The sequence below is a fragment of the Oratosquilla oratoria genome, chromosome 27, assembly GCF_046742065.1.
Source record: "Oratosquilla oratoria isolate Oo_2021 chromosome 27, ASM4674206v1, whole genome shotgun sequence".
NCBI classification, from domain to species: Eukaryota; Metazoa; Arthropoda; class Malacostraca; order Stomatopoda; family Squillidae; genus Oratosquilla; species Oratosquilla oratoria.
Genome location: NC_134803.1, coordinates 18,828,961 through 18,843,887, shown reverse-complemented (window position 1 = coordinate 18,843,887; position 14,927 = coordinate 18,828,961). Strand labels below are relative to the sequence as shown.

At 38.1% G+C, this 14,927-nt stretch overlaps 1 protein-coding gene across 2 annotated transcripts in view; it reads left to right on the top strand.

Annotated features, from left to right (window-relative positions):
• LOC143039925 (transcriptional adapter 1-like) overlaps positions 1-14,927 on the top strand; it is a 231,572-nt gene that overhangs the window by 158,609 nt on the left and 58,036 nt on the right. For both annotated transcript variants that reach the window (XM_076210317.1, XM_076210316.1), the window contains one exon: positions 8,014-8,188. In XM_076210317.1, coding sequence (XP_076066432.1) covers positions 8,014-8,188 — 175 coding nt within the window. The remainder of the gene's footprint in view (positions 1-8,013; positions 8,189-14,927) is intronic.

Genomic DNA, 14,927 nt, shown 5'->3' with positions numbered 1-14,927 from the left:
CCACTTGCAACATTTTTCCATCCAGAAGTTTTTCCATTTAAAACAACTCTCTGTTTTCGACCCTTCAACCAATTACTAGTCCAACCTAATAGGCTACCACTTATTCCATGCAAAGCTAGTTTAGTAAGTAGTCTTTCGTGTGGGATGGTATCAAAAGCTTTTGCAAAGTCTAGATATACTAAATCTATATTGTTTCTTTTGTCATAATTGGAGATAACTGTGTTGTAGAATTCGAGTAAGTCACGCAAGAACGTTTCCGTCTGAAACCATGCTGGCTATCATTTATCAAACGGTTACTTTCTAAATGATGTTCGATAGCATCTCTGATGATAGTTTCCATTATTTTTCCTACGATTGAAGTCAAACTTATAGGCCTATAGTTATTTGGTTTCTTTTTGTCACCTTTTTTGAATATGGGAGTAACGTTAGCTAGCCTCCATTCTCTTGGGACATCTCCGGATATGATGGATTTCTTGAAAATAATTTCTAATGGAACAACAATCTCATTTTTCATTTCCTTTAAGATTCTTGGATGCCAACCATCAGGCCCTGGTGTTTTATTAACTTTGAGTTTGTCTATACACCTTTTAATTTTTTCTTTTGTTATATTTACCGTAGTGAGTAAGTTTACCCTAGACTTTTCACAGGTTTCAGTTTGGAATTCACCTTGAGGTGTTTCGTTTACGAATACCGAGCTAAAATAATTGTTTAAGATATTACACATTCCTTCATTTGAATATTCAAGTTGACCGTCAGCAGATAATAGTGGACCAATGTGATTCCTAACCTTTTTATCTCTAATGTAACTATAGAATTCTTTGGGATTCTCTTTGGATTTCTCAGCGATGTTCATTTCGTATTGTCGTTTTCTTTTTCTTATTGTCTTTTTTAAATCTCTCTGTATTGATACATAACTTTCATAGTCATTAGATGCACCCGAGCACTTATATTTCTTATAAGCCTGTCTCTTTTTAGCAATACTTTTTTCAGTTTCTTTGTCGAGCCACTTTGGGCGAGCCTGATTTGGGGGACGTCTGTCCTTAAAAGGAATGTAAGTTTGAATCATCTTAGTGAGCGTATTTTGAAATATTTCCCACATCTGATCTACAGGCCTTTCGTTTAATTTTGCCTCCCAATCTGTAAGCTGAAGCTCCTGCCGTAGTTCTATGAACTGAGCTTTACTGAAATCGGGTATTTTAGAAACACAAGTATCTATTCTAAAATTGTTTAGGAGTTTGAATCTAACTAGGTTGTGATCGCTATTTGCAACAGATTCACTGACTTCTACATCAGTTACCATGCTTTCGCGGCTAGTGATCAAAAGATCGAGTAAGTTTCCATATCTTGTGGGCTCTTTTACATGCTGAATTAAGTAATTGTCACCAAGAAAATCAAACAAGCGACTACCTATATGGCCATGTTCAAGGGTCATCCAATCAATGTCAGTAAAATTGAAATCACCCATTATCAATAAATCCCGGTTGCAGAAACTAGACAATTCTTGAAATAACAGTTTGTTGTCTGCTAATGATAATGTCTTTGGCCTATATATTACACATATATTCATTTTTTGTCCATTTGTTTGGGTTAACTCAACCCACAAACTATCGTATGCATCCTGTTTCACTTTCTCTAAAACACAAGCATGAACATTGTTTTTAATGTACAATAGAACACCCCCACCTTTCTTGTGGTTTCTATCCTGATGAAAGTGTTTAAATCCCGCAATACTGAATTCAGCTTCGAACTCTGTACCATTTAACCATTTCTCAGTTATTCCTATCATATCGAGATTTTCGCTTTTGACATACGCCTGTATTTCTTGAAATTTGTTTCTAATACTACGAGCATTAAAGTACATGGTTTTAAGAAACTCGTGATTATTTCTTTTTGACACATTTTGAATTTCAATATCATGTCTTACATTATCATTTTGTTTTTCATTTATACCTTGCTCTATATTATTATTTGGTCCTTCATTGACGTTCAATGCCTCATTTTATGCATGGGGGGACAGAGAGGGGGGGGTCACCGATTTAATGAAGCGGCCTTGCTGTGGATGTGCTGTGTCTTGTGACACTGCTTCTGACCCAGGGCAATGGACAAGGTGCAGGGATGACCCGTCATCTAGGAGGTGCTAAGATAAGAGGGAGGGTGGAGTGTATTCAGGGATGGAATGGGTAGGAATGATTTTATGCCTTTTCCTTTTTGGCTACCTCCCTTTGTAATGACATTCTGTCTAATTCTTTTGTAATCGCATTTTCTATGGTTATCAAAATTCACGGGTGAAGAGAGAACGATGCGAGTATTATTACGACACGTCGTACGGCTGGCATTGGCTGCTGCCACCGAGATCTAAGTCCATGACGCCTACGTGTGCGGCACCGTATGGAAGGGGTTAAGGGAGATTGTTCCCTCTGATCTTCCTCTCAATTTTGTGAATACAGATTTAAAATGTTTGATAATAATTTCAGCCATTTCTATATCATCTATATATTCTTTGTTTCCTTTGTGCAGTTTCAATATATTGTGTTTGTCTTTTAGTTCGTCATTTACATATCTGTAGAATAGTGTAGGTTGGTCCTTGCATTTTTCTATTATGTCTTTTTCATAGTTTCTTTTTTCTTCCTTGCATATTTTTACATATTCATTTCTTAGTTTGATGTATGTTTGCCATTTGGTCTTTTTTGTCTTTTTTCCATCTTTTCCAGACTTTGTCTCTTCTATCTTTAGCCTCACTACACTTTTTGTTATACCAACACTTTAGCCTTTCTTGGTTCTTCTTTGATGCATATTTATCTGTTTCCTCCTTGTATTTTTATTTTAATATGTTCCACTTGTCTTCCATCTTTGTTTCTTCATTTAAAAGTTTTTCCCAGTTTATATTTTGAAAAAATTTTCTTCTCATATCATTTTGTTCTTTTAGTTCGATTCTATTAGTATGTGGTCACTCTTCCCAACTGATGTCTTGTATTCCATTTTGTCCACTAATTCAGGCTCTATGTGAATATTAAATCTAGTCTCGATGGTTCTTCATTGTTTCTATATCTGGTGTTTCCTTTCACCCATTGAGTCAATGTGTATTCAGTGGTCATATCCAGTAGAATATTTCCCCAAAGTTCCTCTCCACCTTTTACTGTCATTTCTTCCCAACATATTTCCTTTGAGTTAAAGTCACCCATAATTACTATGTTTCCTTCTTTCATTAATTCAATTAATGTATTCATTGTGTCTTCCAGTAATTTGGAATGATCACTATCAGTCCAAGCCTGTGTTTTTGGGGGCACATATACTACTATAAATTTTCTACTTTTCATATTTCTGTTTTCAACTTTAATCATAATCAATTCTACATTATTTTTTCCTTCTGTTATCTTTGTCACATTTAAACTTTTTTTTTAGTCAAAAACATGATTCCTCCACCCTGTTTTTCTGTTTTATTTTTTGTCCATTGGTTAGACCTTGTCCCACAGTATTTGATGATAGTGGACCTTTTAATTTTGTCTCCACAATTCCCATTTTGTCAGGTCTCTTTATTAACAGATAGTTGATTAATTCATTTAGTCCAGAAATCATTATGTCTATGTATATGTTATTTTTAATCTCTTCCTTTCTTCTCTTTTTTCGTTTGTTTCCTTTTTTTGATGTACCATTTTCTCAGCCTTAAGTCCAGTACTCTCCAAAAAAATATCATTCTTTTCTCTTTCTTTTTTTTTTTTTTTCATTTGCTTCATTTCTAATTGCCTTTTCTTTCTCTATTTCTTCATCGCTCATTTCCTTTTTTTATTCATACATTTCTATAATTTTCACTATTTGCTAGCTTTGCTGCTTTTGATAGTACTTCAGCTATCATTTGAGTTCTTAGTTTGATTTTTAGTGGCCTATAGTGTTTTTCTCTAGAGTATTGTCCCATCCTATGCACCTCATCAATGTCTTTGTTGAACTCGTCCTTCTTCCTGAATCACTTTCAGAATTTCCTTTGCAATTTCTTTCTATGTTTCTCTTTGATATTTGGATACATTATGTTTTTCTTTAATACCATAAAGTACAATGTACTTTTTATTTATTTATTGTGTCTCTTGCCCAATTTTCCTTTTCTTTAATTACTTTAATTACCATTTCTATAGCATTTTCCTCTACCTGCTGTTGTACTATTTCTTTACATGTTATATTCTGATTTTCTTGTTCTTGTTTCCACTGATTTTTTATTTCTATGAGATCAGTCTCCTTAATTGATTCTCCCACTTTTTTGGTCACTGCTTGTATTTGTTCTGTGACCTCTTTTTTTCACTTCCTCACTTATGATCATGTTTAGCTCACTTTTTAGTTCATTTTAAGCTCTCTGTTCATTTCTTTGTTAGCTTTTTGTAGATTAGTCATTTCTCTGTGCATTGCTCTATAATCTATTCTTAAATCTATTAATTCCTCCATCATGTTAATGTCTTGATTCCTTAGTATACTGCTATAACTCAATTCCCTCTCTGCATCTAACCCTTTACCTAATATTGCTCTATCTCTTTGGAAACCTGAAAAATATTATTTTCCCACCTTTGAGTTGATTTTGGGGTGTCCTTTAAACAAGTCTTCTTTGGTATCACTCCAAGTGACAATTCTACTCTATTCATGTCTAGTCCTCTTTTTGTTGGTTCATTATTCTTTTTCCTTTTCCTTCCTTCATTCTATATGTTAATACACGTTATCAAACTGGATGTTTTTTCACCATAGCGGTCACTCGAAAGCCATAACTACTTCTCCATATGTCCCTTCAGGGCCCATGTCATACAAATATCTGTTAGCCTTCCCATACATACCATGCACCCTCCTGTATACATAACCCACTGATTAAGGAATGCATAAATTGTCCTGCATGCATTTCACTGTCACCTCCCTTTTGCAACAGGGGTAAACCAGCTTTGGCTGTGAGATTCCACTATGATATGTGCTATGTCCTGCTGGATTGCTTCTGACCCAGGCAGTAGGTAGGGGACAGGAGTTAAGAGATTTTTTAAAAAGAAACAAATGGGTGGAGGATGGGTCCCTTGGCTGGCTAACTCCTTTGTGAGGGGAAAGAAGCCTTTTGTTGTATAGATTCAAACTGGCATCATGTGATTTAATTCAGCTAAAAGGAGGCTTTTAACTGCAGGGATTAAAACTATCCTGTTTAAGCTCATCAGCTCAGTGATGTACTACCTTTATTTTAGCTAAAGCAAGACAGTATGGTAATGCATACAATCAAATGTGATATGGTCTTCAATCCAATTGAAGACCATATCACATTTGACTGTATGCATTACCATTTGGGTTCATTGTTGTTAACCCCTTCCATACGGTGCCGCACACGTAGGCGTCATGGGGAGCGAGTGTATTCGCGAGGCTGCCATATCGGCGTCTTGATTATATTTATTGTAGTCGCCCCTCCATAATGACATTCTTTCTAATTCTTTTGTAATCGCATTTTCTATGGTTATCAAAATTCACGGGTGAAGAGAGAACGATCGATGTAAGCGGTGACTATATTTTATGATGCGAGTATTATTACGACACGTCGTACGGCTGGCATTGGCTGCTGCCACCGAGATCTAAGTCCATGATGCCTACGTGTGCGGCACCGTATGGAAGGGGTTAAGCATATTTGACACTGGGATCACTGGTGGCACCTGCATATGATGATCTTGCAAGATGAGCACCAAAGTTGCCAATCTTCAAAACCCATCAACCCCCTCACCTCCATGAGGAGGTGCAGCCTTAAGGGGGTGACTTTAAATTTTTGGACTGAGCCTCAGACCTCTATCAATTTCAGCTGTATTTCTTACACTTTTTCACACAAGAAGAACCGACAATCAACAACTGCTTTCCTCTAGTACCACTTTGAGCTAATGATATAGAGACAGCCTCTTATTGATAAAACACAGACAATAGTCTAAAGTTTCTTCCCAGAGAGATCTGTGTTTACCTAGTTGTATGTTGCAGGAAGGGGAGCTATGCTTGTGGTGTCCCACCTTTGTGTCTTGCAGTGTCTAGTTTGCTCTTAAACTCATGAATGGTTTTTGTGCACACTATTTTTTATTTTTTTGTCCAGTTTGTTCTAAGTGTCCACCACTCTATGTGGAAAACTGTTTTTCTTCAGATCTCTTCTGTAGCTATGTTTTTTATTTTCTTTCCATGTCCTCTTGTGTTTCTCTTGTCCCAGTTTAACAAGTCCTCTCTATTGAGTATTTCTGTGCCTTTCATAATTCTGTAGATGGTCAGTAGGTCACTGCTCTCTCTTCTTTGCTCCAGAGTCGGTAACTCCAGTTGTAAGTTCTGAGGACTGTTGCCATCCACTTTGGGGCTGCAGGTTTTTCACATAGTAAACTAGGCAATGATTGATTGATTGATATTTGACAATACCTTTTTTCCCATTTCCTTTTGTTTTCAGTAAATTTAAATTTCCATATACCACTACTCCTTTGTGGAAAACCCACGGCCCCACTGGTGGTTGTCAGCTCACCTTGTGTATTTACGTAGTTGTATTTTATGGGACGAGAGCTACGCTTGTAGTGACCCATTTTTGTATCTCTCTGCATCCAGTTTATTCTTAAGATCATGTATAGTTTTGGCATTCACTGTTTCTCCGTTCAGTTTGTTTCAGACATCAATCACTCTATATGGGAAGCTATTCTTTTTCAGGTCTCTTCTATTAGTATCCCTCTTTAGTTTCTTTTCATGTTCTTGTTTCTCTTCTGTCCCACTTTAATAAGTCATCTCTATCAAGGATTTCCATCCCTTTCATAATTCTGTAAATGGTCAATAAATCACCTCTTTCTCTTCTCTGTTCCAGTGTTGACAGATGTAGTTTCTCTAATCTTTGTTCATATGTCAGATTTGCCAGTGTAGGTGCCATTTTTATCGCTGCTCTTTGGATTCTTTCTAATTTTCTTATGTTCTTCTTTGTGCTGGTTGCCCACAATGTTGCGGCATATTCTAGTTTAGGTTTTATCAGTGTAACCACTATTTTTTTAACCATCTCATCTATGTAGTCGAAGGCCACTTTCATTGATCTTAGTAAGTTAAAAGTCTCTCCAAATAATTTGTTGACGTGTTTGTTAGGTGTCAAGTCGCTTGAGATGATTACTCCCAGGTCCCTTTCTGAACTGACTTTTTTTATTTCTTTGTTCCCAATTTTGTATTGACCCGATACTCTATTTTTGCTTTTTCCAAATTCTATTATGCTACATTTCTTGATGTTGAAGCTCATCACACATTTCTGACTCCATTCCCAAATTTTGTGTAGGTCTTCTTGTAGCGATCTACAATCTTCTTCCGTTTTTACTCTCTTGAGTAATTTGGCATCATCACAAAGAAGTTCATGTAACAATTTACTCCCTCATCCATATCATTTATATATATGGCAAACATTAAAGGAGCCAATACAGAGCCTTGCGGGATGCCATTTTTCACATCTTCCCAGTTCGAGTTTTTGTCTCTAAGTATCACTCTCATTTTTCTTCCAAATAAGAAGTCCTTCATCCATTCTAGCAGCTTACCCTGTATTCCTCCTATTATTAAAATTTTTCTTATTAATTTTTTATGTGGTACCTTATCGAACGCCTTCTGCAAATCGAAGAAGGTGCAATCTACCCAACTATCTCTTTCTTGTACAGTATCATCTCAATCTCGAGTAAAAGCAAATTAGGTTTGTGGTACACAGTCTTCCACTTCTAAAGCCAAATTGTTTAGGGTTTATCATTTTATTTTCTTCCAAGTGTTTGGAAGTATAGGAAATGCAGTTGAAGCTGATAGAGATCCTGGGCTCAATCCAGAGATCAAGTGTCAGCCCATCAGGGTTGTATCTCTTGATGGAAGTGAGAGAGCTGCCAGGTTTTGAAAAAGGGTAGCCCTGCTGGCCATTTTGCTGTACCACCATACCAGTCATTGGTCAGTGTTGGGAGAACAATTTCAGTATAGTATTATAGACCTATGTAGTTCTGTTACATGTGAGATGTATTTATGTTTATCCTTGTAATGTTGCAGTCTGGGGTTACCACTAGGAGAGAACAGTGAAGGGGGAGACAGACCTGTGTGGCCAACAGTTGATGCCTCAGACCAGAATGCAGCCCATCTTGCTGCTTGTGGACCAGTGGGACTACAGCAAGACCAGCCATTGCTTCCATCTGTATCCTGCTTTGATCTCTTCCACACACTGCAGGTATTTGTTTGGTTTTTCCATATACTGTACATTCATAATATGTATAAGAACCCAGGTTATGGAATAATAATTGTTGCCTAGAGATTCATACATACATATACCAATGGCCATTTCCCATTTATAACCTCCTCTTAGCATCCATTCCCAAATGTCTATTTCTCATTACACTTTTTATTCCCCCAAGGCATTTTCTTGCTTCTCTCAATCTACATTCTGTCTCCACCTCCACTACCTACCACATTCACACCCAAGTATCTAAAACTATCTGCTTCCTCCAGTCTCCCTTAATACAACAAACAGTATTATCAACAATTCGATTAAGGAAGAGGATAGTACGGAATCTATTTAGGTGGAGATTATAGGCAGGAATAAGAAACTTATTATTGGCATCCTATATATCGAGTTGATGATAGTAAATACAGTGTTTATGAAGAAAGTCAAGCATAAGTACACATGGGAGAGGGTGGTGGATGGAAGGGTAGGAGATAGAGCATTAATGGACTATATAGTGGTAACCAGGAGTATAATAGGAAGAATTAAGGATGTACATGTTCTAAGGGGAGAGAGTGGGGGAATATCAGATAATTTTTTGGTAGAAGGTAAGTTCAGAGAGGAGGATAGATGGAGAAAGAGGAAAAGGGCAGATGGTAGGGAGGTACTTAGAGTGAACTGCTTAAATGAAAAAGAAAAGGAGTATAAGAAGCTGAGAGAGGAGTGGGAGGGAGTGAAGGATAGAGTAGAACTAGGAGTGGAGGAGGAATGGGGATGGTTCAAGGAGGGAGTCATAAGGTGTGCAAAGATGGTGTGTGGAACAAGGAGGACAGGAGGAAATAGAAGGAAGGGTAGTATTTACCTAGTTGTATTTTATGGGACGAGAGCTATGCTTGTGGTGACCCATTTTCATATCTCCACATCCAGTTTGTTCTTAAAATCGTGTATAGTTCTGGCATTCACTGTTTCTCTGTTCAGTTTGTTCCAGACATTGATCACTCTATGTGGGAAGCTATTTTTTTTTTTCAGGTCTCTTCTGTAACTCTTTCTTTAGTTTCTTTTCGTGTCCTTTTGTTTCTCTTCTGTCCCACTTTAATAAGTTGCCTCTATCGAGAATTTCCATCCTTTTCATAATTCTGAAAATGGTAAACAAATTGCCTCTTTCCCTTCTATGTTCTAGTGTTGACAACTGTAATTTCTCCAATCTTTGTTCATATGTCAGATTTGACAGCGTAGGTGCCATTTTTGTTGCTGCTCTTTGGGTTCTTTCTAATTTTCTTATGTTCTTTTTTGTGCTAGGTGCCCACGTTGATACAGCATATTCAAATTTTGGTCTTATCAGTGTAACAACTATTTTTTTAACCATCTCCTCATCTATGTAGTCAAAGGCCACTTTCATTGATCTTAATAAGTTGCAAGTCCCTTCAAATAATTTATTTACATGTTTGTCAGGTGCCAAGTCACTTGAGATGATTACTCCTAGGTCCCTCTCTGAGTTTACTTTTTGACTATTTTGTTTCCAATTTTATATTGTCCCAAAACTCTATTTTTTACTTTTTCCAAATTCTGTTATGCTACATTTTTTAATGTTGAAGTTCATCTCATATCACCGACTCCATTCTCATATTTTATCCAGGTCATCTTGCAGCGATCTGCAATCTTCTTCAGTTCTTACACTCTTCAGTAATTTGTCATCGTCAGCAAAAAAGTTCATGTAACAATTTACTCCCTCATCCATATCATGTATATGGCAAACATTAAAGGAGCCAAAACAGAGCCTTGTGGAATGCCACTTTTCATTTTGAATTTTTGTCTCTAAGTACCACTCTCATTTTCCTCCCGGTTAAGAAATCCTTCACCCATTCCAACAGTTTGCCTTGAATTCCTCCTATTTTTTCAATTTTACCTATTCATTTTTTGTGTGGTACTTTGTCAAATGCTTTCTGCAAATCCAAGAAGGCGCAATCTGCCCATCCATCTCTTTCTTGTATTATCTCAATTAGTCTTGAGTGAAAGCAGATTAGGTTTGTGGTGCACGATCTTCCACTTCTAAAGCCAAATTGTTTGGGATTTATTATTTTGTTATCTTCCAAGTGTTTGGTCCATTGGTTCCTGATGACCTTTTCATATATTTTAGCTACTGTACTTGTGAGGGATACTGGTCTGAAGTTTGTAGGATCTTCCCTATTTCCTCTTTGTATATTGGTACAATGTTTGCATCTTTCCAATCTTGTGGCACCTTTCCCTCTTTGAGTGAGAACTCAATTATCTTGTATAGTTTGTCTATCAGTTCATCTATACTGTACACTCTTCCAATATCCAATTTGCAATTCCATCTGGTCCATACGATTTTCTGACATCTAGGCTTTTTGTTTGGTCTCTTATTTCTTTTTGTGCTATCTTTATTTCTTTCATCATGGGTGATCTTTCTTGTTGTCCATCTTCCCAAGATTGTGAACCCTCAATTGTAAAAACAGACCTGAAATGTCTGATCATAACTTCTGCCATCTCTTGTCATCTATGTATTCTTTATCTCCTTGACGTAGTTTCACTATTTCATGCTTATCCTTTAGTTTGTCATTTATATATTGTTATGCCTTCCGCAAGGATAAAAGGACTTTCTGCCTAGGAGGAGTTTGTACTTTGTGGCCTTGATGTGGTTAAGGCAAATCCAAATGGAAGGTAACATAAATAACTAATTTAATTTATAACCAAAAGTCAACTAAACAAATATAATATCTTTACAACAAAAAATTAATCAATAGAAAATTTGTAACGTTTGATAATACAAATAATTCCTCAACCTGAACTGAAACTTAGTCATGAGAATACAGTTTAGTTACGTGTGAACACAACGGGATTGGATATAGCGAAAAGCGATGTGGAGGGGAAATTACGTCTCTGGAGCCAATGAAGAAAAGTCCGTCTGGAAGCCGGCGGACGCCGTATACATAGTGTTGGCGAGGATGGGAGGAAGGAGAAGGATGAACTGGACAGAACTAGTCTGGGTCTGTCAGACGAGTAGTAAGGAGGGGAGGACAGTAGGAAAACCACACGTATATTAGCAATTTACAGTACATACATAGTTATACAGAATATTATACATAAACAGACATTTTAAATACACGGAGGATGGTGGGCCATCACCGCCCCCCCCCCCTAGAACTCAGCAACTCAGGGGAACAGATGAGTTGGGAGTTCTAATCAGGACGGCTAAGGGTATCAGCAAGAACATTCTCAGAACCCTTAATATGTTTTATTTTGAGGAGGTATTGTTGGAGGAACAAGGACCAACGTAACAGCCTCCTATTACTGTTCTTGTTCTGTTCAAGGAATATTAACGGATTGTGGTCCATGAATATTCATAAAGGGGTCGAGCTGGGTTGTACATAGCATTCAAACTTCCACAGGGCTGAGATGATGGACAGTAGCTCCTTCTCAGTGGTCGAATACTGCCTTTGGTGTTGATCTAGTTGGGCTGAGTGGTATGCGACAGGATGCAATATCCTATCGTTTTCTTGGAGAAGAACAGCTCCAATGGCTTGATCACTTGCGTCCATCTGTAGAATGAAGGGGACGTCGAAGTTAGGTGAACGCAGAACTGGATCCTGCGTGAGGAAGGTTTTTAGGAGCAGGAAAGCGTTCTGACATTCCGGAGTCCAGGAGTAAGGTATGGAGCAGCTTGTCATTCGGGTGAGGGGTAAGGCTACCTCTGAGAAGTTTGGACAGAACCTTCAGTAATATCTGGCCATACCCAGAAAATGCCTGAGTACTTTCCTAGTAGAGGGAGCCGGGTAGTCAAGAATGGCCAAGATGTTGGCTCGTTTCGGCCGGACGACGCCTTGTCCCACCTCGTGTCCCAAGTGTGTCACTATAGCTGGGGCGAAGATGGTTTTGGGAAGTTGGACGGTAAGGTTGGCTTCTTCCATTCAGGACATTACAACATCTAGTAGTTGTACATGGATCTGCCAATTAGGAGAATATATTATTATATCATCCAAATATACAGCTACCCCATCAATGTCCTGTAATAGGCAACTCATGGTATGTTGGAACTTAGCCGGACTATTACGTAACCCAAACGGCATGACGGTGTATTCAAAGAGTCCAAAGGGAGTGATGAATGCAGAGATGGGACGAGCTTGTGGAGCCAAAGGAATTTGGTAATAACCTTTAGTGAGGTCAATTTTAGTAATAAACTTGGACTGTCCCACCTTGTCAATTAAATCGTCGACCCGGGGAAGAGGGTAGGCGTCAGGGATGGTAACTGTATTGACTCGTCGGTAGTCCATACACAGTCGAGTTTGTCCATTTTCTTTGGGGACTAGGATGCACGGAGAAACCCATGGAGAATTACTGGCAACTGCTAAACCATGCTGCACGAGATAGTCGACCTCTTTCTTCATTATCAGCTTCTTCTGAGGATGTAATTGGTACGGGTGTTGGTGGCTACAGTTGAATCTCTTGGGATGTCAGGTTACAACGGCCAGGATTGTCTCGGAACAAGGACCTGTGACTAGAAATAATTTCAGAAGTCTCCTAAGCTTGGTCAGGATTCAAGTGGTTAAGGTACAAAAGTAGGTTGTTCAAGATGTCGCTGTTGTTGCCAACTGTGGGAGGATCGAAATGTGGCAACATCGGTTCTTGGACCAGTGGACAGTTGGTTGACGTAGGTATTTCATTGGTACCGTGATTTAGCGAAAGCAGTGGTTTGACTGAACTGTCTAGTGGTACTTTGGCAAAGTATGGTTTGAGCAAGTTAACGTGAATAAGTTGAGTAGTTTTGCATCTGTCAGGGGTTTCTAGTATGTAATTACATTCTGACATATTTTTCTGAACTTTATAAGGACCATGGTATTTAGCTTGAAGAGGTTGTCCAGAGATGGGAATGTACGCAAGACCCATATCTCCTTCCTTGAATTCTCTCTTACGAGATTTCTGATCAAAATTAACTTTCATTGTACTCTGTGCATGCTCAAGGTTCTTCAGGGCAAAGGAGTGAATTCTGGCTAGGTTATCCTCAAGGGAAACAACATACTGGTTAACAGACTGTAAAGGTGAGGTAGGAGAAGATATGATATGGTCCTTGATTACCTTGAGGGGTTCCCTTACCTTCCTTCCATATAACAATTCAAAGGGAGAAACATCTAGAGCTTCGGATGGTGTTTCACGGAGCATAAATAGGAGGAAAGGCAATCCCTCATCCCAATCACGGTCTTCCTCGTAACAGAACTTATGTAGCATATTCTTTAATGTTTGAAGACATCGTTCTAGAACTCCCTGACTGGCGGGTTGGTACGCTGTAGACAGAGACTATTTAATATTTAGTTCCTTGAGAACTTGGATAAAGAGATTGCTAGTGAAATTGGATCCTATATCTGACTGTATTTCCTGAGGAATACCAAAGGAAGTAAACATGTGAGTTAAACACTTACCATATTTTACGGCTTACAAGACGCACTTTTTTTCCTAAAAAATACCCTGAAAAATGCTAATGCATCTTCCAAGACAAATGTTGTATTGTAAGGCAACAGCCAGGCTCATGTAAGCTTGGACACTTGACCAATAGCGACCTGGATTTGTATGTTGAGTCATTACACTATGATGTTAGCTTAAGTACTATTTAATTCAACCTTTTATATTATGTAAACTCGGTACTTAGCTGTTACAAGTATTTCCAATACCATAATCCTTCCTGGAGCCTACTCGGTGTGTGGAGAAAACGGGCCGTTCCTTTGTCTCATAGCAACACACACACACACACACACACACTTTCGTCGGACGGATGGCGAGGATTGTCCTGAAGAAAAAGTGAAATTTTCGTGGATCTCAACGCAAAGGAAGTATCTGTTGTATTTACAGGGAAGGGGATTGCTTGTGGTGTAGTGGGAAAGTGAGGAAAAAGGAGAAGGGGAGGGATTACTGAGGGAAATGGAAGGAAATGAGGGAGGAGAGGACTTGGTCCAGGCAGGCAGACGCCATATAAACAAACGCGGGCCAGATCAATTTAGTGACGATGAAGGGACTAACAAAAATGTAAAGATTAGAAACATAGATAAGAGCAGCACAATAGAAGGTGAGGATAATAATTTCCATGGATTTAATGAGGGTGGGGCGGATACCAACCTCCCCCGACTGGCAAGACTAGAGGAAAAACTTGAACAAATGACCGAACATTGGGAGATTAAGTTCGGTAGTATGTCAAAAATTGCGCAAAGGGTTGAAAGATTGGAAGAACTAGAGAAGGCGAACAAAAACTTAACTAATGAAATAGAAGAATTAAAAAGACAGTTAAAAGAAGTAAGAGGAGAATGAAGAATTAAAAAGGAACAATAAAGACAGTAAAGAGGCCATAGCAAAAGAAGCACAGGGGTGGAGACAAATACAGGAAAACAGTAAAGTTGCATTTACTGATATAATTAAACAGCAAATGAAAGAACAAACTGAAGACTCAGTTATCAAAGTGATGAGACAGAAGGAGAATATAGTAAGAGACTTAGCAGATAAAAAGAAATGTATAATTATATTAGGAATGGAAGAGAAACATAACCCAGATAGAACGACAAGAATCAATGAGGAAAATGAAAAATTAAGCAGATTACTAGAATTAGTTCAGGAAGATGAACCTGAAATCATGAAACAAATTGAAGAGAAGTTTAGACTCGGAAAGTGTAGTACAGGTAAGACCAGACCAATTAAGATTAAATTCAGATCACAAACAACAGCAGAGAATATCTTAGCAAAAACA